The sequence below is a fragment of the Ixodes scapularis genome, unplaced genomic scaffold (genome assembly GCF_016920785.2).
Source record: "Ixodes scapularis isolate PalLabHiFi unplaced genomic scaffold, ASM1692078v2 PGA_scaffold2__306_contigs__length_199485367, whole genome shotgun sequence".
Classification (NCBI taxonomy): domain Eukaryota; kingdom Metazoa; phylum Arthropoda; class Arachnida; order Ixodida; family Ixodidae; genus Ixodes; species Ixodes scapularis.
In genome coordinates this window covers 179,821,376-179,848,684 of record NW_024609857.1, presented here as the reverse complement: position 1 = coordinate 179,848,684, position 27,309 = coordinate 179,821,376, and the positions used below count along the sequence as shown (strand labels likewise).

Here is a 27,309-nt window from a genome sequence, read left to right as displayed (position 1 = left end):
AAAAAAATGTATTACTGCATATCTTGTCGCATAGCAGATCGATTCCTTGTTTATTGCATTTTGAGACTGATAAGTTGTGTGCAATTCCTTGAAGAAAGCTTAAAACGTCGACATTGTCCCGGTTGCCCAGAACAGCTGCCAAACGATTTTCGCGCAACTTTTGCTTCTTGCTTTGTGAGCGGCGGGGTTGGCCTCTAATCGCTCCATCGATGAAATGATTACTGCCGCACATTGCTGCTGTTCTTGCACTCTGAACACTGAATAGCGCTGTTTTTTTTTTGTTTTTTTTTTGCTGATCAATGAGAGTTGTTTTGTCCGACTGATATGCCTAGCTTTACGACAGATAGAAGAATACGAAATTTTACATTCAGTTTAATTTACTAATACTGGAGTCTTTGAGAACGAGTTACACAGGCTCGTGTCAGTGGAAAGTGTTCTGCCGGAAAACGAACAAGTGGTAGTCACAAACAGCGTGCTTTCTTTTTCACATGGTTTTCGGCGTTGTGTCTTTTTGGCATTTTGATTATTCGGCATTTTGATTAATCGACATTTTGATTTTTTAGCAGTTAAATTTTTCGTCATTTCAATTTTTCGGCGTACTGATGTTCGGCGTTTTCATAATTCGGCCTCTTGATTTTCGGCGTTTTGATTGGGGCCCGTCCTCTAGATATGCATAAAAACAATAATCGTGTAAAACATTCACTTTTACATAGAACTACGAATGAGGTGATTATCGAAGCTAATTACCAGCTCGAACTTACCTCAGGCTTCTTTTCATGGTTGCTCTTGAAGGCAGGTAGCACCAGGACTCCGCAGACGTTGCTTCCACGAAATTGACGACGATGCACTGGTTTGTTTCTTCCGTCTGGCGAGACCTTTCCTTCATGGCGCCGTAAGCTAATTTCGCCTCTTGTTTGAGCGGCGATGGCCCGTGTGTATGGTAGTTCACTGTTTTGACCACGTCTCCGTTGATAATGTGGGCTCGGGCCTTACGTTCGAGGTTTCGACTACACTGCCAGTAGATCTGGAAGATCGTCATGCAATGGATCAGTATCTGCTTCCAGGAGCCATATGCGTGGAAGATCGTAATATAGATGTAAATTAAATATTTCTTTCGAGGCCAATTTTATATTTACATGCGTCTTAATAAAGTAAGAAGTTTGCATCGTGAAAGCTAGATGGGACTACACTTTCCAATAACGGGTACTTGGCAGTGTAAGCGGGCATAGAAAAGTTTGTGTTTGAGTATCAACGTTCACTGATAGCTACCGAAGTCATGCTTAAGTGGCTAGCATTCCAATGCAAGTCATAGAGCATGTATTTTTTACGAAATATAAGACCGCACATACCTTGTCGCCGTTCTCTCGTTGGTCGTCGTATTCGAAGCCATCGAATAAAAGCTTGAGACCTCCTCGCTTGCGCGGTAAAAAGGAAGCCATCACCGAAGATCTAGGACCGATGCGCGAAAACAGGCAATGACGGACAGGAAAACTAACCCTCTTATATACACGACTTGCACGGACGTCACAACGCATACTTTTGTCCACCATGCAAGTGGAGAAGAGGGAACCTGATTTTGTAAAAAAATTTGAGTTACGGGTTAATCTTATATAATCTTCTGGCAGGAGAATAGCGACGTCTGTGCAAATCCGGGAGGCACAAAAGAGGATCCTAATAAGAAGAGAGCTCCTTCTTCCTCTTTTTCCTGGTGGTCATCGAAGAGTTCTCTGACTGACGTCACGTCATTCAAGCCTTGTATAACCAGAGGCTAGTCTAAGCGTCGCAAGTACAAAGTAAAAAAAAAAAAGAAGGAACACTTCTTGTTTTTGGTGCAGGCAGCAGGGAGATATATAGGTCAGCGGGCAGGTCAAGGTACGCGGCGCATTCATCTCAAATGACCGGTACTGACATCACTACGTACCGAAATGACAACGTACCGAAACGACCGCGCACCGAAACGACCGTGCACCGAAACGACCGTGTACCGAAACGTCCGCACCAAGTCGTCAGTTACCGAAATGTCCGGTACCCAAACGTCCGGTTCCCAACTTCGATAGCGGGTGTCCGGCGTTAAAAGTAATGTATATGGGGCACCACTTATGTATTATATCGGACATCGCACTTATGAAACAGTTTTTCAGCCAAATCTGTGATATGAAAACACCATTTGGGACATTCTTTTATAAAGTAAAGCACTGCAAAGCTAGGGCGAATTCAAAATAAATTTTTAAGACTTATATTTAACACACATGGAAGAACACCAGTTTCGGGTCTAATCCAGAAAGCTGACCTTCCATCATTGGCGGAAAGAAATCGAGTATGTAGATCAAATTTTTAACATTAAATTATTCATGGTCATTATAAACGGTGGAGAAGTCGAACCGGCAGTGAAGGTTCGTTTTCTTCTTAGGATTGCGTCAGGGACCCGATGACTGGGAACGCCGATGGTGTGCGGATGTTGATGGTCTAAAAAAATGACTGAAAAGACTCCATCAGTGAGAGAGAAATAAAAAGGAACGTCTATTTACAGTACAGATTGAAAGGTGGCCCGACCGACGTTCTTCCCGGCCCTCGCGCGTCTCCCCTCTTCTTCCTTCTCCTCGAGCCACAGCCGCGCCGCTCACTTTAAAGTCATTACTCAGAGAAAAGAAAGACGAAACCGAAACTACAGCCACTGTACCGAAACCCTGCGCATGTCGCGCCTCTGAATTTGTGGCCGTAATTTACGTTGACCTTCACACCTCCCCAACAAGTATAATTTTGGGGCCTGAATGTCACAAAATTATCACACACAAAAACAAAATGTCCGCCCGTCATACACTGGTCGCTCTTGTAAGGTGGTTTTGAATGTGCCCGCCAAGGCTCTAGATACCCCGTTACTACCAAAAGTGCCTTAAGGCTTGCATAATATGAACTAAAACGTGCATCTAAAAAAAAAATCTGCAAAGGCGTATGCGGAAAATATGCTCTCTCTAAACCAGGCTATTTTACCGAAACCCGCAACTGCCCGTTCAGTCATACCAACAACAAAAAAAATCTCACCAACTTAAAGTATACAATCCATCTAAAAAGACACACCAAAACTTCGGTTCGCGCATGCGACGAACCAAAAACCATTGCTTGACAAAGCAGTCGCTCCTTCTCTATGCGGTCCGTGTGGACCACGTGGACCTCGTACTCCACAAGCTGGTCCATCTCGAAGGCTCTCAGCTGCGGCACCCCGCCCCCAACCGGGAGCTCTGTGGCCTTGGCTTGTTTCTCTTTTGGGCTGGGCCAATCCTCCTCCTTGACAGGTTAGCCCTCGTCCACTTTGTCGGGGTCTCCACCCTGGGTTGGGGGCGCCTCTTCGCCAGTAGCCGCCCCCGCCACCGTTAGGCAGCCATCGTTTGCACGCCCAGCATTTGCCTGTCGACCGTCGGGCTTGTGGTCCACGGCCGAGGCGGGCACCACCGAGAAGATGCCCCGCAGGCTGTGACGCACTTTCTCCTTGATCCCCAAACGCTTCGCCCCCAGACGCGGAGACAACCTTGTTCACCGTGAAGCTGCCCGGCTGCAGGTCCGCGTGGGTCACCGCCGCCTCCTGCGGGTACTTGGCCTCGAAGTTTGAGGGCTTGCTTCGGTAGGTGGTGAGCATCTTGCTGAAGGGCAGCTGGTGCCAGCGGGGAAACACCTCTGCCCGACTTTCCTCTCCCTTGCCCGGGTCGTAGCACAGCTCGATAGGGTAGAGCTGGGCGTCCTCCGCCGCAAAGTCTCGCATCTTGAAGATGGGTGACAGCATGGCACACTGCAGGGCGCAGCCCCGGACCACCGCTTTGTCCTGTACAGTGTCGTGGAGGGCTACCGCTGGAACAACTTGCGGACCAGCTGCTTGACCGCCAGCGCCCGGATGCCACCCCCGACCAGCTTCACCGACTCCACGTCCGGCGGCCGCAGCCCGGCCACCGTCAGCGCCCACGCCATCGTGCGCTCGGCTCGCGCTAGCAGCTCGGTGCACATGGTCTCGAAGGTCTCCCGCTTCATCTTGCCCGCAACGTCCCGGTCGTTCTTGAAGCACTCCATGTTGAGCGGCCAGTCGTGCGGGTTGGCACCCATCTGCTTCTTGAGCCTCTCGCACTCGGTGATGAGGCGCATGAGGGCGCGCCAGTTGGTGGCCACGTCCAGCATGTAGCGCTCCTTGAACTCCTGGACGAAGTAGCGCACCAGCACCATGCCGAAGTCGTGGGGCCCGACTCCATCGACGGTGGTAGCCAGCATCTTGAGCCGGTCCTTGTTGAAGGCCACCAGCACCACCTGGAGCACCTATTGGCTCATGTCCACAAAGGCCACCACGCGCGGTTTGTCCTTGGGCCGGTCGTCCTTGTAGAAACCGAAGCTGTGCGCCATGGCCGTCGTCTGCGACCTCATTACATTCGTTAGTAAGTGCGTCTTCAGCTTCACAAACCATCGGTTTCAAGTCGACCCTCCCGCACGCCAACTTTAGGCTGTCGTAGTCATCGGGCGTCAACAGCATGTCTATGCCGTTAACCAATTGTTCAGTGACGGCGCACAAGAGCGGCACCTCTCGAGGGACATACACAACGTAGCTTGTGGGAAGAGTCATCGGTACATGCCGTAGAACGGCGCTCACGCTGTCCCCGAACGCCTCAGTCAGTGTCACCCTTCCGGCCGACCCCTTCATTTCAGGCGCCACCCCCTTACGCACTACGCTAATCTCCGCTCCAGAATCGATAACCGCCTGCACCATCCTCGGTCCGCATTTCACCTCTACTTTCCGCAACTCAGCACGCGTACCGTTCTGATTGACATTTATGTCCTGAAACATACTCTGCTGAGATGGTGTTAAATTTGCTGAGATGTTGCCCACCACGGAGTAATTTCTTTGTTCTCCATCTGCCGTCTTACGCGGACAGTCACGAGAAAAGTGTCCCAATCCCTGGCAGCTGAAACACTTCACCGGAGAAGCTTTAGGTTTAGTGCCCTGTTTTCGGTTCTCGCGTTTCTCCTCAAGAGAAGTGGCCTCTGTTGTGTTGTATGCGCGGCTCTTAGCTGGCGGGTGATCTCGCTTTTTGCATCGCTCGCCCTCGTCGAAACGATCAGCCAGCGCAGCCACCTCTACTGGTTTAAGCCATTTTCCGGTCTCTATTAGCGTTACATAGGTCTGCATGTCGACAGGCAAGGAATCTCTAATGCAGTCAGAAACCATTAATGCTAGCAAGTCCTCAAGAGAGTCGATCGAGCGACTTCGAGCATAATACTCAAAGCAGCTCTCAACCCGTGTCGCAAACTGAGTCCAGGATTCTTTCTTCATTCTAGTGGCTTTGAGAAAAAGCCTCCTGTACTCAGCCGGCGACAGTTTGAGTTCCAAGAGAACTCGCTCCTTAATCGCACCGTAATCACTCGCTTCGCCGGCAGGCAGCCTATTCACCAGCGCCCGCATGCGCTCCGTAAAATAAGGTCGCACGAGCGAACCCCTCAGGCGCTCAGGCACCTCATATGTCGCAAAGACATTTTCGACACCGTCGAACCAGCTTGGTACGAGCAGTTCGGACGACGGCATTTGTGTCAACACACCCTTCATGAGCCTGGAAAAGCTAAGCACCTCTTCCCTCAGGTTGAGTTCTGCGCCGCCTCCACTGGTTCTGGGTCTGTTTTCCGCACGAACTCGCTCTAGTTCAAGCTCTAGACGCACTAGCCGTTCTTTTTCTCTTACGAGCTCGATCTCTCTTTCAATTAGTGAGCTACTCGATCGGCCACCACGGTCCCCGTCCTCGTGCGTCCCCACGGTCGCCGCTGGTCTACTCTGAGGTGACGGTTCACCTCGCTCGTCGACATCGTTATCATTAGCTCCATCCCGATCCAACGAGGTAACCGGCCTAAGCCGTTCCCCACTACGTAGCTCCATGGCGGGCACTAGTCAAAATAATCACCTTACCCTTAAAGGTTGACAAATCCCTATGGCAAGCACACGCAGTCTGTCCATCGGAACAGTCCGGCCCGATAGCGGTGTCCGAGTCGTAGACACTTCGCAGGGCTGTGGGTCTGCAGCACTTCTCGAAGCCGCGTCGAAGCGACGTCTCGGCGATCCAAGTCTTCTTCGTTAAGCACGGCTGCTGAGGCCCAGGAACTTGCCGCCTCTCTTCTTGTTGAATGGAGTCGCTGTCCGCTGAATCTGCTGAGTCGTTCCAGCCGGCGGGGCCCGCTGACGCAATCCTGTCGACTGCGCCAGTGAAGGTTCGTTTTCTTTTTAGGATTGCGTCAGGGACCCGATGACTGGGAACGCCGATGGTGTGCGGATGTTGATGGTCTAAAAAAATGACTGAAAGGACTCCATCAGTGAGAGAGAAATAAAAAGAAACGTCTATTTACAGTACAGATTGAAAGGTGGCCCGACCGACGTTCTTCCCGGCCCTCGCGCGTCTCTCCTTTTCTTCCTTCTCCTCGAGCCACAGCCGCGCCGCTCACTTTAAAGTCATTACTCAGAGAAAAGAAAGACGAAACCGAAACTACAGCCACTGTACCGAAACCCTGCGCATGTCGCGCCTCTGGATTTGTGGCCGTCATTTACGTTGACCTTCACACCGGCTTCCTCTTGACACAGGCCAATATGAATCTCTAGGCGTGTTCATTGCGCGTCTGGTTTAATCGGTTTATGCATCGTCAATAAAATTGATCAACTCGAAGCAACAATTGTGAGCACTGAAATAAATTTGAAAGCTAAGTGCTGATCCAGATATTTTAGAAATAGCCAAAACAAGGTTATCAAGCTGCATACGAGATAGGTCACACCTCCCAATTTCACAACCTTTCTCAAAAATGGTGCTTCGCGTGGCGGCGGAGTGGCGGTCTTGTACGAAGTGGGATTTTCTGTACCCTGCTACACAATGTCCAAGAAACTGATACTTTATAGTCTCACATTGGGTACGAAAACAGGTCTTACTACATTGCAGCTGCCTACAGGTTTCTAAATGCTTCCCACGAGTTCTTTAAAAGAATTATGAATACATGCGTAAAAGCTTTATGACTAGTAAAATAATGGCTGGCAATTTTAACATACGTCCTTTTGATTGGTAATTCAAGAAACCACCAAGACTTCTTATGGCGTAGACGATCTTACTAAACTATGCCTTTGTTACAACGGAACTGAAATTGGTACCGATAATACCGGCATTCCAAGGTCAACGCAGTAATTGTTAGATAGTGTTTTCGGGTCGTGATCAATTTATAAAATAGAAATAGAGTGTTCACGTTTTAAATCGGATATTCGATCATGAAATGGTCAATTCCACTTCTGTTATACCGCAGGTTTGTATAATCCTAGATTTTAACAGAGGAGACGACGTAGGCCTACTCGATTATTTTGACGTACATTTCTATACCTTCCAATCGCTCGCCATGAACACTCCCGCCACTACCGACAATCTTTGGAAGGACTTTAAAGGAGCGTCCATAACGTTTTTAGACCAAAGTTTATCCCGACTAAAAATAGTCAGAAAGACTCCTTAGATAACACGAGAAAACATTGACAGAAAACCCGAAATAATCAGACTGCGCAATAGTGCAAAGAAAATGAAAACTCATATAGATAAATTACTCGGCAGAGCTTAGTTCTGAACTCTGCTTAAATATTAAATCAACTAAACATAATGCTTTTTTTTAATATACGCCTTCAATATTTCATTAGATCATCACATCCGAAATTCTGGAATCACGTTTACCCAAAAGCCAAGTACAACCTAAAATAACTTTCATTTAATAAAGAAATCCTTGGAAAAGCGTGTCATAAGTGCTTATATTTTGCATTTAAAGCTGGCAATGTGCCATACCTTCCTTCGCCTCTTGATCAGACTGAGGCATCGGTGATGTGGTCACCGAACAAGGAGTTTGGTCGCTTTTAGTTAAAACAAATACAAAAAAGGACTTGCTGAGGCATAATGCGAACGTATTCATAAGACTCTATGACGAATAGGTTGAAAAATACCTTGGTATTATTTTTAGTCATTCATCCAGTGAAGAGAATATTCGCGAAAACCGGAAATTCACTTAATCAATTTCTATATATAAATCTAATAACAAAATTGAACCCACAACCTACAGGGATATTTCTTTTGCTGCAAAATGCTTGAGAGCATTACCTCAAAACACATTGCAACCTTCGTAGAGCAAAACATTCTATTAACCTCACTTCATCACGGCTTCAGACGCCAATTATCGACTGTGCTGCATTTAACTGAAAGCATTCGTGATATTTCTTCTGTAGTTGTTAATGGAGGCCAGGTGGATTTCGTATTTATAAATTTATTTAAACCATTGACAAGTTATTCCACAAAAAAAGGGATAACTAAAGTAGAAACAAATTTTCGAGGAGGTAGAATATTTAAGTGGATAAAAAAGTACTTTGCAAATCGATTTCAGTGAGTTACAACTAACGCTCATTAATCATCGGATGGGACAGTTTCATTTTACGTTCCAAAGGTGTCTTACTCACACCTTCTTCGTTCGTGATCTATATAAATTATATAGTTAAAAAAAATTAATATGAAAATCCGCTGCTGTCGGTTATATATTTCGTTCACAAATTAATAATCAAATCTGTAAAATCATCCTAAATAACGTACTACATAGATCTAAGTCAAACACCTCTGGGACCTGCACATTAACTACGTAACTCATAATGTAACTCAGAATTTTAGGTTATGCAACAAATGCATAACCTGAAAAATTCCTAAAATTTGAATCGGCTGAAACAATGCTATCAGCCTATACATAGGGTTCCATGTTTTCGGACACATCAGAAACACTAAATATCAAAATAAAACACTTGCAAGTAAAATATCGGTTATTCCACCCCCACCCCCACCCAGATTTATTCGAAAATACTCGGAATCTCCGAAGCCAGGATGCCAATATAAAAATAAAAAAATGAAAATGGGGGTATTTTACAAATGCATTCCTAGAGAGCACAATGGGTCATGAACGGAAGGTTTCATTCGAAGCTTTGGACTATGGACAAATGTCAGTTTCCCATTTATCTCGCCAAGGTTTGTTCTGAACAAGTGTCAATGGTCGTATGGTTCACGAAAAAAAAAACACTATTCCGGTTCTCAGTTTGGTTTATACTATATTTGCTTCATAATAGGAGAGGAATTGTTTTCATAACAGTGAAAGCTATGAATTTTCAAATTTCTTAGGGGGCAGCGCAGCTAAAGCTTCTTTGATTCTCTGCGACTAAGTCTAGATGTTTAGTTTAAAGATTTGTCATGGGACCAAATGACAAGGGGGTCAATGCCAAATGCAGCTGCAAGCGTGTCAATCCATCAGGCAAGCTCTTAAACATTTAGCGTACGTTTGTGTTTCGATATTATCTATTTCGTTTTTTTTTTCTTATTCTTAAAATTTTAAAACCGCAAAGTTTAACTCAGAAATTCGGAGAATTAGAAAAACACCGAATTTTTAACGAAAAAGAAACTCTGAAATGCACACTCCGAATTCCAGAAAAAAATAATACTTTGAAAACACGGCATCCTACTGTTAAGCAAATAGTCCGTCTTATTCTCGAGTACGCCAACGTCGTACGGCTTCCACAACTGTCCCAGGAACTAATAAGTAAAAAACAATCCAGAAAAAACCAGCAAAGTTTATAAGTAATACACATAGTAAACACGATTTCCCCAATGAACTCCTGCAGACTTGCAGGAGTTCATTCTACTTCTAGCAAAAAGGGCAAAAATTCCAAAGCTCCAGTTTTTATATGAATCAGAAAAAAAGCTTCAATAATTCTCAAGCAAATTATTTAATCCTTAATAGTAAACGGTCGCGGTAAACTTTTTTTAAAAGTTCGCATTACAAAATAATTCATTTAAATTATATTTCTTCCCTCGAGCCATTGATGAATGGAACCATTCGCCGCAAAACATCGTACATCCTACTACCATAAAATTGTTTTAATGAACTTAGAACCGCACCTGTCGACAGATACTAACATACAAGTTTCATGGAGGGCTTGTAGCAAGCCTTTAATCTTTTTGTATCGTTTCTATTTTGTACAAGCGTACAAGAAGCTTTGTACGAGCCTACAAGAAGCTCTAATGCGATTAGTAGAATTGTATATATATTGTCACGAATGACAATTGATGAGGAGATGATAACTGAAGAAACTAACTGTTTAATGGGGCGAACTTGTGCCCGGAACAAAAGGGAACAGAAGATAATAACAGAGCGTCGCGAGCGTCGAAGTAGGCGAAACTGCAGAGTCGAGCGATGGGACGAGACTGAGTCCGGCTGGCCAAGCGGAGCCCCTTTTGTACCAGCGTGGGCTTCTAGAAAAATCGGCGTGGAAGGTTCGGTGTGTAAAACATTCTAAGCTCGAATCAGCCCCAACATGGTTCTCAAATTTACCAGAACATTACATTAGAGTCGACAAAAATGCGTACCCGCGGCCAGGAACCGAACCCTGGCTTTCTGCGTGGAAGGCACACGCGATAACCGTTAGGCCACGGCCGCGCTGCCTGTCCAGTCAGCTGCGCTCGCGGCATTATTTCCCCCTTTAAAAAAGTGCATCGTCCCAATGCAGCACAAAGCGAAAACAAATGGATAGCAAACACAACAAATGGATAGCAGAGTCGCGAGCCACAGTTCATAGTTCACTCTTTGACGAGAGTCCAAAGTTCTATCGTTCGTAATACGGCTTGAGCCGGACGACGTGCACCACTTCGGGTCGTGGCTGGCGTCTTCCACATAGGCACGTTCCGTCGGGTAGAACTTCGTAGTTCAGATCGCCGAGGCGTCGAATGATTTTGTAGGGCCCAAAATAGCGCTTGAGAAGCTTCTCGCTGAGACCGCGGCGCCGTATCGGTGTCCACACCCACACCCAGTCTCCGGGTCGGAAGTGGACGTCCCTGCGACGAGTGTTATACCGGCGTCCGTCGACTCGCTGTTGCTCTTGAATCTTGATTCTTGCCTTGACGAGCTTCCTCCGCGGTTGGCACGTGAGGCAACATGGCGTCCAGCATCGTGCTAACTGTCCGACCGTGTACCAGTTGGAACAGCGTCATTCCTGCGATCTCTTGTACCGCTGTGCTGTACGCAAATTTAACGTGCGGCAACACCTCGTACCACGTCTTGTGCTCTACGTCGACGTACATGGAGACCATGTCAGCGGTGGTCTTGTTCAGCCGCTCTGTTTGCCCGTTGGTCTGCGGGGGTTAAGCGGTGGTTCGTCGATGGCTGGTGTGACTGAGCCGAAGTCAGATGTGCCAGGAAAGATGACCCTCGATCTGTGATGAGCACTTCAGGTGCGCCGTGTCGGAGAATAGACTCGACAAAAAACTTGGCGACTTCCACAGCTGTTCCCGATGGAAGGGCTTTCGTCTCGGCATATCGTGTGAGACAATCGGTCGCGACAATAATCCACCGGTTTCCATGCGTAGACGTTAAGAAAAGCCCAAGCAAATCCATTCCGACCTGCTGGAAGGGCGTAGTCGGGGCACATATTGGATGCCGGAGTCCTGCTGCCTTTGTCGGTGGCTTCTTACGTCGTTGGCACTCATGGCACGACCGTGTGTAAAGACGGACAGTTTTCGGGAGTCTCGGCCAGTAGTACTGGTCACGAATCCGGGCGAGCGTCCTGCTGTAGCCAAGGTGTCCAGCCGTCGGGTCGTCGTGGCATGCTTGAAAGATTTCTTCTCGCAGGCTGGAAGGCACAACCAGCAGCCAGGCAGGGTTGCTGGTTCCGAAGTTCTTCCTGAAGAGCACGCCTCGCCGCAGAACGAAGCTTGACAAGTCTCGGGCCAAGACTCGCGGAACGAAATTTCCTTGACCTTCGAGGTGGTCGATCACGGCGCGAAGTTCGGGGTCGTCTCGGTGAAGTGCTCCCATGTCGGTATCTGTAACTGCTCCGAGGAAACGAACGTCATCGTCGTCGTCGGTGCTGTCGGGAGGAGATTCGACTGGGGCTCTAGACAAGCAGTCGGCGTCATTATCCTTCCGGCCAGACATGTGCACAATGGTTTCGTCGAATTCTTGCAGTCGAAGACTCCAGCGAGCGAGACGTCCTGACGGGTCATTGATGTTTGCGAGCCAGCAGGGGGCGTGGTGGTCTGTAACCACGCGGAACGGGATCCCGTACAAGTACGGACGGAACTTGGTTTTCGCCCAGACGAGAGCAAAAACTCTTTGTCGGTCGTTGAATAATTTTGTTCTGCCTTAGACATCGCCCGGCTTGCGTAAGAGATTACTCTCTCTCTGCCCCTTCTTGTCGCTGAACCAGTACCGCACCGAGAACGACATTACTGGCGTCCCTGTGTATTTCTGTCTCCGCCGACTGACCGAAATGTCCGAGGTTAGGGGGCGACGGCAGCTTTCGCTTGAGTTCGTCAAACGCTTGTTCTTGCTCCTCTCCCTACTGGAACTGCACGTCGTTCTTCGTCAGATGCGTCAGCGGTGCAGAGATCTGTGGAAAGTCACGCACAAAACGTCTGTAGTAGGCGCACAGCCCAAGGAATCTTCGGACGGCCTTCGTGTCCGATGGCGTCGGGAATTCGGCGACAGCGGACGTTTTTGCAGGATCAGGACTTACACCCTGAGCACTCACGACGTGGCCCAAGAATTTGAGTTCACCATAGGCGAACCGACACTTGGAAGGCTTGAGTGTCAGCCCAGCAGCCTTGAAGGCCCGTAGCACGGCTCGCAGTCGTCTGAGGGGCTCGTCGAATCCACTTGCGAACACGACAACGTCGTCGAGGTAGACGAGACAGCTCTGACATTTCAAGCCGGAAAGGACGCTGTCCATAACACGGTGGGAGGTTGCCGGCGCTGTTCACAGCCCGAACGGCATTACTTTAAATTCATACAGTCCCTCCGGTGTGACGAAGGCCGCCTTCTCACGATCTCGTTCGTCGAAATCAATCTGCCAGTTCCCGCTCTTCGAGTCCATCGACGAAAAGTATCTGGCGTGGCACAGCCGGTCCAGTGTGTCGTCGATGCGAAGCAGCGGATAGACGTACTTTTTTGTCACTGCATTCAGCCGGCGGTAGTACACGCAGAACATCAGGGTTCCGCCTTTTTTCTTCACTAGGGCTACTGGGGAAGCCCACGGACTGTTTGAGGGCTCGACGATGTCGTCATCAAGCATTTCCTGAACTTGCTTCTGGATAACTTTCCTTTCTTTCACGGAGACTCGGTACGGTGGCCGATGCACAGAGAGGGTGTCGTCATCAGCAATTATTCGATGTCTCGCAACCGTCGTTTGGCGCACCTTTGACGACGTGGAGAAGCGCTGAGTGAACACGGCGGGAAGGTCACTGAGTTGTCGTCGTTGTGGGGCTGGGAGGGACGGGTCGATGTCGAGCTCTGACGGCGTGGTTCTCTTCTGCTGCGTCGGAGAGGCGTCTTCTGAGATCGCGGCGATCGCGACTGAGTCCTGAATTTCCTCGACGTATCCCACTGCTGTACCCTTTGTAAGGTGCTGCAACTCTTGCCGGAAGTTGTTGACAAGGACTACGGTACGCCCGTCCTGGAGCTTGGTTACGCCTTTTGCAATGCCAATCCCTCGTCCAATGAGAAGTTGGACGGTTCTTTCAAACAGTGCTGCACCGCAGGTGGCTTCTTCGGTCCCAACGGGCGCAAAGACACTCGACAGCGGCGGCAGGCTTACGTGGCTGGTAAGGACTGGCACTGCAGCTAACGTCGCTTTGGAATTTTCCGCCGATGGGACAGGTTTCCGAAGCGTCAACTTGTTCTCCTCGAGGTCGATGATGGCGCCGTATTCACACAAAAAGTACATTCCGAGAATGACGTCCCTCGAACAGTCTTGCAGAACAAAGAACTTCAGACGGCAGGTTTCACCGTGGATCTCAACGCGAGCGGTGCACCTACCAACAAGTGTGATGAGATGTCTGCCGGCGGTTCGTATCTGCGGTCCGTCCCACGATGTCGTAACTTTCCGAAGGCGGCGAGAGAGCCTCCCACTCAAAACGGAGTAGTCTGCTCCGGTTTCCACGAGTGCCGTCGCGTCGTGGCCGTCGATAATAACGTTGACGTTATTCGACACTCTTGCAGAAACGTTGTTTCGGGGCTTTGCGGCGTTAGAGTGGGAGTGCTCTGACGATCTTGGAGGTTCTTGGCACCGTTCGACTTTGGCAACACCACCTCTCGGCATTGCCGCGCCTAGTCTTCCCGACGGGAAGCGGTAGGTGACAGGCTGTCTCGGCGAGACCGGTGAAAGGGCGATGGCGAGCGTTAGGGGGACGGTGAACGGAATCCTCTGCAGGGAGTTGACTCAGAAGATGAAGAGCGGCGGAGGTAGTCCTCGATGTCCCGAGCTCGCCCTCCGAGACGTGGTCGAGGTTCGTTGGGGGCAAGCTCTCGTAGGCCTAGCTGGTGGTAGGGGCATCGTCGGTAGATGTGGTCCACTTCACAGCAGTGGTAACCAGCAAACTTGGGTCGGCCGTCTACCAGACGTCGGTCTTTCTTGGCGCAACTTGTTTTGGACGAACGTTCTCCCGATCTTCCTGGCGTCGGGAATGCTGCGGCTCTGGAGGCACACTTCGGGGGGGGGGGGGGGGGGGGGGGGCGCCATGTACGGACGCGGGGATGGTGAGGTTTGTGGGACCATTGCGGCGTAGCTTAACGTCGGTTCTTCCGGTGTCGCCGTGTTGATGGGAACTTTAGGGTGGACCGCCAGTTGTACTTCCTCGCGCACGGCCTCGGTGGTGGAGAGTGTCGCTGCACTGTTAGCAAAAATAGCACGCCCAGACGTGTAAACCGTTGTCCCATAGCGGACCCGTCGAAACGTGTTCGTTTTACACGAGGCCATCTGTGTTTTTCGTCTACACATGAGTTGCTGTGTAAACTTAACACGCTACACCGTGTCTGCCTTCCGGAAAACCGTTTCGAGCGTGTTCCTTATGAAGCATGGCGGCCAGCGGCCGAGAACAGGCGAGAGACGAGCCCAGCGAGCCGCGCGCCTTTCAGCCGAATTGAAAGCACAAAGGGCGTGTTAGTTCTCGTTCGATGTCTTTTATACACATTAAGGTCTCCAAGCGGCGGACGTAGCTACTTGCAAATGTACGTACGTGTGTTTTCGGCGGTCGGCGGCGTCAATAGCTTCAACGAGCCGCTAGAAAAAAAAAAAAACGAATGCCGAACTCACATGCATAAATAACTTGAGCAAACAATTTAGAATCGGGCGGTAACTTGCGCCACCTATGAAGATTTCTAGCAGCCTGTTTAAAAAAAAAAGACGAGTCTGTTAACACTGGGAACGACCACGGCCACACAGCAACCCTACATACAACGCAGGCAACGCAGCACACAGCTACACGGCACCGACATACACACAAACACAACAACCGACACAACGCCCGACACTTCCTACTCGATATCCATTTCTCCCCGCGGCGCATATAAGCTTGACATGTGCGGGTGAGCTCCTTGGTCACTGACCATTACAGATTTATAGAAGAATACACAAAACACGGCGCAATGGACAGCCGTGTGTTAGAACTGTTTGCATTTAAAAAGTATGGAGGCACAATCTATAATGCTAGTCCGTTGCAATAAATGATGATATGTTAACAATAAATCTTAAACCGGTCATGAAAAAGTTCAAATTTCTGTTATTTTCTTGCTTGACCAGTGTTATGAGCAGTCCGACTAGCATGAATCAGATAGAAAAACAAATTATTGGGATTTTGTCATTACGTATACAATAATAAATGAAAATGATCCTTGCGCAAAGCATTTTTTATATATTTTTGTGAAGGACATCCGGACATCCGCCCAACACTTCACTTCCGCTAGTTGCAGCAGTTGCAGTACGGGAGCAGACGCCTTCACTTTTGGGGCGTTTTGATGCAGTTTGTTGTCGTATGTCGGGTCGGTGTCGAGAAGAGCGGTGGGGCTTGGGAGTTTGTGACCGGTGTTATTCGTGAACACTGGTGTGGGGCGCTGATGCGTCTTTTTTTTTTATACTGCCACCACTCCGAACTTTGAAGATACACGGGCCCGTAGCAGTGTATTATGCTGAATCGCGAGCTCCTTCTCTGTTGACGTCGCTTTCCTGGTACCACTCGTGGATACTGCAAGCGTTTAAACAGTGTGCACCGTCTCGCCTACATCCCCGGTGACGTACTCGACCTGTTAAAACTTATTGCTTCCGTCATTTTAGAGTACGCAAGGCAGTTATCTCGTTGGTCTGGTTTCGGTTATAAAAGCAAGGCAAAACGCTCGTAGTTCCCGCCCTCAGTACACGTTGGCCATCTTCCACACTTTGACACCGGATAACTGAATGAACGAGGATTTACATTCACTTCCGAGGTTACTCTCGCCGCTTCCTCGCCGTTGAGCAGCAGGATGAGATGGCGACAAGCCGCGGATGAAAGGCTTGAGCATCAACAGCCCAAGCGCACTCGGTGCCGATGCGGGCGACGCGGGTTTCTGTCAACCGGGAGGCCAGCACAAACCGTGACCATTCCAGCTCTTCGTCATGACACTGTGTTCCAGAGAGCAGGGTAAAATACAGCTACACGGATCACCGAAGCAAACGACTGCTATCTTAAATCTTGGCTTGTGATTGCGCCTTTGTAGTAGATCATCTTATTCGTTTTGCTGGAGAGACGCAAACGACGGGCGTAACAAAATCGCTTGCATATTCCGCATATCTCACAAAAGCATTTACCCTGTCACCTTGCGAAAAGCGCGCAACACGGAGTCCGCACCGTCCTAAGCTTCCCGTTTTTTACCTGCTTTAGAGCAGTTTGTACCTGCTAGTAGATATGCCTACTGAAACTGAAACAGGGCAGTGCCAGAGAGAAAGAGACAAAGTTGAGAAAGCTTGCTCGCTCTCTAATTTCTCAACTCTCAAGTGATTGTACCCTAATAAATGCACCAACGCGTCTTCCAAGATAAAGAAAGAGCACTACGTTCACAACATAAAAAATGGTCTCAGTACATGCATCTGTGGGCAGGTAGGAAACCTTGCCCTTATTTATTCACGCCGCATGATTGCCGCAACAAACTCGTTGCAGGACCGAATCATACTCGAGCGGTGTGCGTCGCTATGCAAACGCAGTCCAACACGAAGCATAAAAAACGGCAGATTTAAGACAACAATCCGGAGTCCATTATTCAGTTAAAACAACGTAATTTTGTTGAAAACGCCCGCTGCTTCTTACTCACGGTATGTGTCGGGATACTTCCACAGTTCGAAACGGAACGAGGGAAGATTTACTTTTAAAAACGCTCGCTGCGTCCTCCCGGACCAGCTGGACCGGATCAGCTGACGACGACGGGACTGTACCCGTTGAACCTCCACCACGCAACAAACAATTTGCGCTCCGTGTTAAAAGCGTGGTTCAAACAGACCCGGAATACAAAGCACCGCACCACACACGACGTATGTTTCAGCTCTTTTTCGCATTGCCGGGTTGCACCAAACAGAACGAGATCGCCGAAGTCAACGCCGCGCTGTCGTGAACCTTGGCTTGTGAACTCGTGGACCATGTGACTCCCTTCGCTTTCAAAGCACACACGACGATTACGAATGCTACTTTCCGTCTTCCAGGAACATCACAGGGGCACTTCTCCGGTCACGTCTTCACTATGTGCTCGCAAACTTCGAAGCTCTATGCGAAGCTTCTCGCGTCCCGTCAAACCAAGACAGTAGCGACGCCATGCGTACTTGCCAGATTTTCTCCGGTCGATCAAAAACAACGAAAGCCAACCGGCGCTTGCTTCCAGCGTACATCGGCGTTGCGCTTGCGCCGTGGCCAGATCGCCAGATCGCTTGCAGTTGAAGGTTGAAGCAAAAACGAAACCAACTGCAATGTCACGTGTTCACATCGAGGACACGCTTTTTATATCCATTTTAACTGTTCGGAACGAATAATTAGACCCATAACTTTATTTGTGGTGTCTAAGAAACTGTTATCAGGACCCCTAAACTAAATACAAACATGGGCGACATGAAGCAAGCCGCATTGCCATCGACCAGAAGATGGCGGCGAGCCCGGTAAGCGTGGGTTTCGCCAACGTCCTGGGTCATGGCGCAATTGCTTTTGGTGCATATCTGTCTCCGAGACATGTTTCTTTCCGCGGCATTTGTCTCGACGGTCCTTTCAAGGTGTGTCCCCAAGCATTCCGGTGCTTCGATAGCCGGCAATGCCGCGGTCGTCGCCGGGGGCGATGCGTGTTTTCGAGGTCGGCTACACGGTTATGCGTGTATGACCGAACCAAAACACGTTTTTTACAACCTCGCATGATTTCTGAACAAATTATCCGTTACTCATCGTGTAAATTTATGGTAATTTGTGTAAATGGCGTGTTTTTCACCCCAAATATTCGCCAAATACACGGGACTTGCTAACAGTGTGGACGGCTTCCGGCTGGCAGCAACTGGCGGATTTACTCCCGGACGACCTCCCAGATAATTTCTCGGATGTCCCTACCAGGACCGTTTTCGCTGCTAAGGAGAGCGGTCGCAGTTACACTTGGATGCCGCTGGTAGTGGGAAGCCCGCGCTTGGAGGCCGCGCTCGATGCTTGTTCCCTCGGTGACCAAGACGTCGACGGTTGCCGGCGGGTCGCGGACGAGGCCTCCGAAGATGTCGTCTCTCACCCCGCGTATGAGGATTCGTAGCTTCTTTTTTGTATCCCAAGGGTCGGCGCGGGCACTTAGGCGCAGAACGTCCTCTACGAAGCCGGTGACGCTCTCTTTGGGGCCCTGGGTTCTGGTTCGTAGTAGGTCCTCGGTTCTCTCTCGGCGGTGGTGGTTGATGAATGTAGCCTTCAGATCGGTCTTGAAAATGTCTCGTCAAAGAGGACTCATGGTTCTTGTAGCAGGGTTTTGTGGTCCCCTGAAGCGAAAAATATATGTTGTGCAGGCGCTGCTCGTCAGTCCAGCCATTGTGGTGGGCAACACGTTCATACTGGTCAATCCAGTCTTCGACATCTTCATATTGCTCGCCGTGAAACGGAGCAGCAGTCCACGTACGACGGGCAGGTAAACGACGGCAGAAGCGGCCGGGGTCTGCGGCTGGTTGGCGATCGTCGTCTTCTTCGGCTTGAGCTTGTCCGGCAGCAAACCCAATTTAGCAGCCTGGCCCTGGATGCGGCGGCTGGCCCGAGTTTCACGTTCCTCGTAGAGCGGTCTTTTCGACGGGCTTGGAATCGTACTTGCGCTGCGGGCCCTCGCAGGGGTACGCTGCAAGGACATGCGTTACCCCGCACCTCCCCCATAATGCAACGAATGACAATTGATGAGGCCATGATAACTGAAGAAACTAAACGTTTAATGGGGCGTACTTGTGCCCAAAGCAAACAAAAGAATACGGGAGCAGAAGAAAACAGCAGAGCGACACGGGCGTCGATGTCGGCGAAACCGCAGGATTGAGGGCTGGGGCGAGACTGACCCCGGTTCGCCAAGCGGAGCCCCTTTTATACACGCGTGGGCTTCTGGAAAAATCGGCGTGGAAGGTTCGGCGTGTAGAACGTTCTAACCTCGAATCAGCCAACACGGTTTTTGAATTTACCAGAACATTACATTAGAGTCAACAAAAATGCGCACCTGCGGCCATGAATCGAACACTGGCTTTCTACGTGGAAGACACGTGCGATAGCCGTTAGGCCACGAGCGCACTGCCTATATAGTCAGATGTGCTCGCGGCAATATACATATAGTGTACCTGAGAAACGACAAATAGGTGAGGCGCGGACTCGAGCATTATGTGTTCATTTTTTCGCTATACCTTCGCTTTATGCCGCCGCAATAAACGATCATGCTTTGCCCTTCCTCACCTGCCCAGTTAAGTTCCGAACCACTGTAGGGTCCGGGGAAGACGGCCCGTTTCTTGATCGGCCGCGCGACGGTCGTCTTGTCTGGCGCTGTGTAGCCCGTCTATCCCCCCCCCCCCCCCCCCCGGTCGTTTTGTGGGCTTTTGTTTGTCTAACGAGGGACCAAGTGCTCCTTTCCACCGACGCTTCCCCCTTGATAAGAATCTTTTTGTGTCTCCCCCGTCAGGATGGCCCCTCGGGAAGGGATTATGTGTTTCTTTTGACTCTGGATGCTTGCGTATTCTACGGGGCTTCTTGGGTTTCAAGCTGGGGGTTCCCTTCTTATACAATCTTGTGCGCAACAAAGACGAGGACAAAAGCAGAGAAGAGGACACAAGGCGCCGCTGTGTCTGCAATGGGATGCATGGACGAAGTTACGGTGCTGTCGGCTGTAGTTCGTTGGGAAGTTAATGAATGTGCGTCACGTGGCTCCAGCGAAACTTTTAAATGATTGATCGATTCTCACCTGAGAGTGAGGAGGGTAGCGCCCTCAAAAGCTCGTGACTGGGGAGAGACAGGGACTTTTTGGCTGGGACTTTGGCCGAGACTCTGGACGAGTGAGGATGGTCTCGCAGGTTGGGACTTGAAACTTGTAGTTGGTCAGATGTAAATAAATGCACATAGTTGACTACAAGCAGGGACTCGACCCGTCACTCAGCGACGTTCGGGCCGCCACGCTCCAGCCAACCGGAATGGAATCTGCCTCCCATACCACCGGGAAGACCAACAACCACAATTATTATTTCATATATTTATATTTCCCGTTTGGCGCTTGCCTTCTCACTCTCCCTTTTTTCGCCAAATGCATCGTAAAAGTGTCGTGTTTCTTTTTTTTTTTTTTTTTTTTGCTTTTTTCAGGTTAGGCTCTCCTTGGGATATAAGTGATGCCTGTCCAGGAAGTGGTGAAACCTTAATGGCCCCGAGGTATTTGAGTAGACCCCAAGGTTTATCAGAATGCACCAAAGAGGCTTTGCGTCAGCAATACAACAATAATACGTAAGTACTTCTTTCAATAAAGTTGTCAATACATTATCTAAACACAGTAGACGACTGGAAACGTAGAGTCTAGTGTGCTTAAGTGGATTTCTGCCGCAAGTTAACACTGAGACATTATGTGTGCGTCTTAACGTTAATTAACGTTAGGTCAACAATGCCCAAATATTTTTTGTTATAATTCTACATTAAAGTTTTCTATGAAAGTTTCGGGAGCATATGTGTTAGATTTAGTGAGTCTAGTATTGTTCAGTGTTATCACATAACACTCATACATTACAATACAATACAACACAAAAGCCATATTTTTTATATTGTTTGAAAATAATATAGTATAAAGCCGAGGTAAGCCAATAATGGCATGTTCGTGGGACGCGACAGGATCATCTGCATTTTATTGTGCAGATAACTAGAAACAACAGAGCACACCAATATTAATATGATAATTACTACACTTCCACCTTATCTTACAACTAATGTATATTCCTCTATTTTGAATAACATATATCTAAAACAAGTCCAATAATAGTGAATTATTATTTACATCCCACAAAGGATACTAGAATTCGCGACTTATAATGTAATTCTAATAAATTAAAAGAAAAAATAAAGTTTTATATTATGTGTGGTCTTATCGCCTCAAGTGTCGTCCCCTGGACTTCAGCAGAGGCTGGTTACGGTAGTCCAGTGCAAAAGTGTGACCAACCCAGTCCCCGAGAATCTGACTGCATTCTGATTGTCACCCCTATCATCACCGAGGAGGACGTGACAGAGGCGCCAAACTGCATAAATGACTTCCGGGTCCAGGACCTAATGGCATTCACCCGGCATTTCTACGTGCCTGCGGCAGCGGATTAAGACCGTGCAGTCCTCACCGTGCTGTTCACTAGCTCTTTATTGACAAGAAAAGTCCCAAGACAATGAAAAAGTGCCACGGTGACACCAGTGTGCAAGGCGAAAATGCAACCTCGGACGCCACCGCAGCGTACCGCCTCATCTCAACGACCTCCACTGTCTGCAGAACTTTGGAGCGAGTTATCAACTGTAAATTAATTAATCGCCTTGAAACACATAACCTGTTATCAGTGCACGAGCATGGTTTTAGACTAGGTCGCAGCTGTGAGTCGACGCTGGCTGTAGTCATCCATTCTGCCAGTGAGTACTTGGACAGCCGTACTCCCTCTGCGCTCGTGCAGCTAGACTTCAGGAAAGCGTTCGACAGGGTACACCGCAAAATGTTTATTCAAAAGCTCTAGGGCTTCGGCGTTTCTGGGGAACTTCTTGACTGCCTGGCACACTTTTTGTATAAGCGAACCCTGCTCGTTGTCTTTCACGTTGCTACATTTGGTCCTGTTGAAGTTTTATCTAGAGTGCTCCCGGGGCAGCGTACTAGGTCCTACCTCATTCAACGTGTTTGCCAACGATGTTGTTGCGCCGTTTCAGTGCAAGCCTTCGCTCTATGCAGACGACCATACACTCATCCATCCCATCTCCGACCCTATTCCCCAGTAGCAGCTCCAGCACGACCTTCAGGCAGTATATTGTGGGTCCTGCCAGAATAGGCTACCCCTAAATGCTGACAAGTACTCGGCCGTGATGTTCTCCTGTGCCCGACATCCGCAGCCCCCCCCCCCCCCCCCCCTTGACTTATAACTCGACGGTGCTACCCTCAGCTGGAAGGGAAGTGCGACGCTGCTTGGTGTCACTTTGCACCCTCAGCTTCGCTTCTCTGATCACATCGGGGATGTGACCTCGAAAGCACGTCGACAGTTGGGTTTCTGTCTCCGTGTGTCTGAAGGGGACCTTGCCGCAGCTTTTCACTGCACTAATGCTCCCAGAGCTTGACTACTGTTGCCCAATATGAAACCCGCACCAACTACACCTTGAGGTGCGCTGAAAACTGAGCAAAGTCGGGCTTCCTACGCCACCCTGAAGAGGCAGAGACACTCCAACCTCGCCCGTTAACGGGACATGCGAAATGTGGATCTGCTACATGCCGTTGGATGGCAGCCTCTAGGTCTACGACGAGCGATGGCCCCTGTGAGTACTTGGGTTAACGTTTTGAGAATGCAGCCAGACGTGCTCCCTGGCGCCTTGCGTCAAAACCGGTCGGTCATCATGCAGCCAGTGTTTGCATGGACAGAGAGTCATCGTCAGTCTTTCGTAATGAGGGCCATTGCGCACTGCCGCTAATGTCCCCCTGTGCCCGCCAACATCACGCGGGGAAATGGAACTCTTCCGTCGAGAGGTTGTTGTTGTTGTTGTTGAATTATGTTTATTGATGAGATGAGTGGTTCGGCTGTCTTGGTGGGGTGGCCTGAGACAGGAAGGGGGGTAATCGTGACCAGTCATCTCTGCCACTCGCTGTCATAATCCTTGCTGTATATGGACAGTCGGGGCGGGATGGGGAAAGGGCGGCCGGTCGACGGTTCTCGGGGCGCCGCCGACGCTGCGCGGGGGCTGGGGCCCGCCGGGCTGGGGTCGAGCACATTCGAGTCGGAAGTGTTCGGCCCTAGCATGGAGGGTCGCGGGCTTCGACGTGGCGCTGGCGATGCCCTGAAGGCCGACGGCCTGCGGTTCGTGTTTCGTTCTGTTTCGTACCAACACCATGTCGTCGTCATCTTGCATGTATATTCTCATCACATTATCATGTTCACTAGACGCGGCACCGCGGGCCTGCATGATACCGGCTGCTACCTTTCCGCGGTGCCGCGGCTCTTTAGAGCCAAATAGATAAACACAAAGACAAAGGTAGCAATATTTCTATATTTTTTAGAGCGCAGCTCTTGAGCGCCGGGTTTCGCGTTTCGCGGCGTCGGCGTCGGTGTAACGCCCCGCTAAATTTAGCGGGAAATTGAATTGGTGTTGAGGTCACGTGACGTCAATTTTCCCGCTAAATTTAGGGGGAATATGACGTCACATGATTTTGTGTCACGTCACCCATAAACTAATTCAGTTTCTCCGCTAGATTTAGCGGCAAAATTAAAGCCTGGGACCTCAACACCAATTGAGATTTCAACAACAATTCACATTGGTGTTGAGGTCACGTGACCTCAGTTTTCCTGTAAATCTAGCGGAGAAACTGAATTTGTTCATAAGTGACGTGACGCGAAGTCATGTGACATCGTTTTCCCGCTAAATTTAGCGGGGCAAACGGGGAGCAGGAGGAGGGCAGGAACAGGAGGAGGGGAGAGGGGAGGAGCATGAGAGGAGGAGAAAAGGAAGGGACGAGGAGATGAAAAGAAAAGAAGGGAAGGAGAGGGGAAGGAAAAGGAGGAGGTTAGGAGGAGGAGGAGAGGAGGAGGGGGATCAGAAACAAAGCAGGGGAGGAGGAAGAGCAGAGGAGGAGAACGGGAGGATGAGAGGGTACGGAGAAAGAGGAGGGCATACCTTCCCCTCCGTACACTCCCATCTTCCTCCTCAAGAGCTGCGCTCTAATTCGGAATTACAGAAAATTGTAAACATCTTTTTTCTTAATCGATTTTAGCATCAGTTTTAAATATTTGCCACAATGTCGAGTGATCTTAATGATTCGAACCTCAAGAAAATGAAGTTCTTCGCGCGAGGGGATTCACCCGCTCGTCACTCAATGAGCGAGTTTCGCTTCACAGACCCGAGTTTCAGAAATGCACGAGGCCAACGAGTAATGTCACTGTTTGATCTCCGCCCCAATAACACGAGATGAGTTCTTACACCGTTAGAGTTCGGCAATTTTCGAAACGGTCGCGAACGCAAATTTAACTATCCGTAGACTGATTGGTTATTACCAAACACAGTACGACTGACGGAATCCTCGTATCCAATGTGCAAGCTGGGTTCGGCTGACGTGCATTTATACCGCGAATAGACCGCAGCCAACAAAATAGACACAAAGCTTTGCTTTGAACACACGTATATTAGTCTATATTTTCATTCGAGATTTTAGCGCGAATATTGCGTTTGTCTTATCCTACACTTCTCTGCTAGCTTCATTTCTCACCCTTAAGCGCTGTGCCGTTAGCAAGAAAAGATGCAATAGCATTAAAGTTCGTTCTATGCACCATTTGCCTCCATTTTTCATAACCCTTTGGGCAGCTAGCTGTTAGACTCTCGATACAGTGCGTGATGCGGCAGGTGGAAAGCCGGGTTACTACAACATCTTTGCTCCGCGAAGTACAACGCGAAATACATTCAATGCCTCATTCAGCATTCTCGAAAAAGTTATCAACTCCGTTCCTTTCACAGTTAACCTAGTACACTGCTTCAGCCATCACATTTATGTAGATGACTGATTATACCGATTCATCTCATTGGGAATATTTAGGCACTCGTTCAGACAATTCTGAGAGATTGGACACCAAACCACACGTAGAGGTCAAAGCCCCCTTAAACGTTTGTGTTCAAGAAAGCAAAAATTAAAGGTTCCGTTGCTCAACATTTAAGGTCGATGACCGCTTCTTGTTTTACCTTTCATGGACACAGATATCTCCCTCTAAATGATGTTCTTGTTCTCTTGGAAAAAAAAAACGCAATTATTTTTGCCCTCTCATAAGAAAGAGTTGTACCTCTCACGCAGCCAGTTGTTAAATGAAATGGCGTCTTTTAAAACGATCCAGTTTTTGGGTGCATTCAACGCGGCTGGCGATAACAAAATTGTAAACTGCTAAAGAAGGCGTGCGGCGATTGACAGCGGCAGCTGTTGTGTTGTTAAAATATGTTCCTCGGGAGGATTGAACCCAGTGGATGCGCTTTAAAAAGTTTTATGAGCTTTGCTTAGCACAATAGTTCTAGTACATGCGCTTTAGAAGATATAAGCTTTTGCAAAATGTTTTTACGACACGTGGCTGTTCCTCGCGAGCATGGGGGTCGTGACGCCCTTGCTGCTTACGCGCTGCCTCTTGTAAGGATAGTCGGGGTCCTGCACCACTTGCGGTTCTGGTGTCGATGTTTCCCTCCGTCTGCTATGCTCGGCAAAGCTCGCTCCCCCTTTCCGCTCCTCCAATAGAGAGCAAATCTTTCGTACATTTGCCATGTCTGGGACGGAGCGGGGGATCTGAGCGAGCGCCGTCTAGACACGCAGGAGGACCTTCCAGTACTCCGAAGCGGCGGTGGCGAGGGGAGGGGCGGGAAAGAGACGGAGCGCGTCTTGCCATAAATGACGTGGTTGTACATTGTGATAGCGAGAGAGCGATAGCGATAGCGCGGCAGCGCAATGGCTCTCTCACAATCACACAGTTACGTGGATTTTTGCGTACGGACGCCGCCGGATTTCGCCGAAATGGGTGTAAAAGGTGTAGCTGTAAAAGCGTGACCTTGGCCGGTCCAAACCACAAAACGAGTATACACTATCAAGTTGTTCGAGCTCGAGATTGGGTCCAATAACTGCGGCCGCTGACCTTCTAAGATACGACACAATTCCGCGCGAGAAGTCGTTACCCGTCGAAGTGAGCTTTACTACCTGATCGGTATAGACCAACACGCGTCCCTGACGTCACGCAGCTGCGGTGGCTCTGTCGACGGCACTGCGCATGCGCAGAAGCTTCCGTTCACTCGAATTCGGTTTCTGCGCATGCGCAGTGCCCACACCTGGTGTGGGCAAACGCGGGCTTGTTTGTAAACAGCGTGTCGATCTATAGACAATTCTGGTCATCGCTTTCTGTTAGCTAATATTTTGGTCTACCGTGCTCTGAAACGTGGTCTGAACAAGCGCGTTCAGAAAAGTCATTCATGCAAGTTCGGACGTATTTTTTTTTTTTTTTTAGAGCGCAGCTTTTAGGCGCTTGTTTCCGGGTTGAGCGGCGTCGGCGTCGGCGTAACCGCCCGTTGCATCATCGGACGCTTCCGATAATGACGTCACACGTAGCGTCACGTGTGATGTCACGAGGGTAAAGTTTTCCCACTAAATTTGTCGGAAAAACGTTTCCACTAAATTCAGAGGGGAAATTTTTCCCCTCAAGTAAGCGGGAAATTTTTCTCCTAATTTAGCGTGAAATTAACCGAACATTTCCTACTAAATGAGACGGGAGCAGAAAAGGTGAGGGGAGGGTACGGAGGGGAAGCAGGGACATAGCCTTCCCTCGTACCCTTCCCTCCTCCTCCTGAAGAGCTGCGATCTAATCCGGCATTACAGAAAATTGTAAAAGTCTTTTCGATTCCTTTGCTATATTTTGTATACATTGATCTTCAAAATATGCAGGAAACGTTAACAAAAATTTTTTTGCGAAAAACGTCATAATTGAAGAGAAAAAAGTTTTGACTGCGCCAGGACAGCATATTTCATTTTTGAAGTTCTCATTAGGTATGTTTGGGGACACCTACTACGCAAACTGCAATTATCAGAAAGCTGACAGATTTTCCACTTAAAATACATCATGGGAACTATTCATTAAGTATGCACAGCACTTTAGAGGTCATATATTTTGCTCCAAAAGTGAGCAAACACTCCTCCTTTCACGCTCCGTCACTAGATTTCACAGTTTTTATTTTAAGAAGTTACATAACTATAACATTT

General features: G+C 48.9%; 1 protein-coding gene across 1 annotated transcript in view; it reads left to right on the top strand.

The window, feature by feature from the left end:
* Positions 1-27,309, top strand: part of LOC121836417 (venom metalloproteinase 2-like) — a 107,156-nt gene that overhangs the window by 68,731 nt on the left and 11,116 nt on the right. The window contains exon 7 of the mRNA XM_042291306.1: positions 20,685-20,822. Coding sequence (XP_042147240.1) covers positions 20,685-20,822 — 138 coding nt within the window. The remainder of the gene's footprint in view (positions 1-20,684; positions 20,823-27,309) is intronic.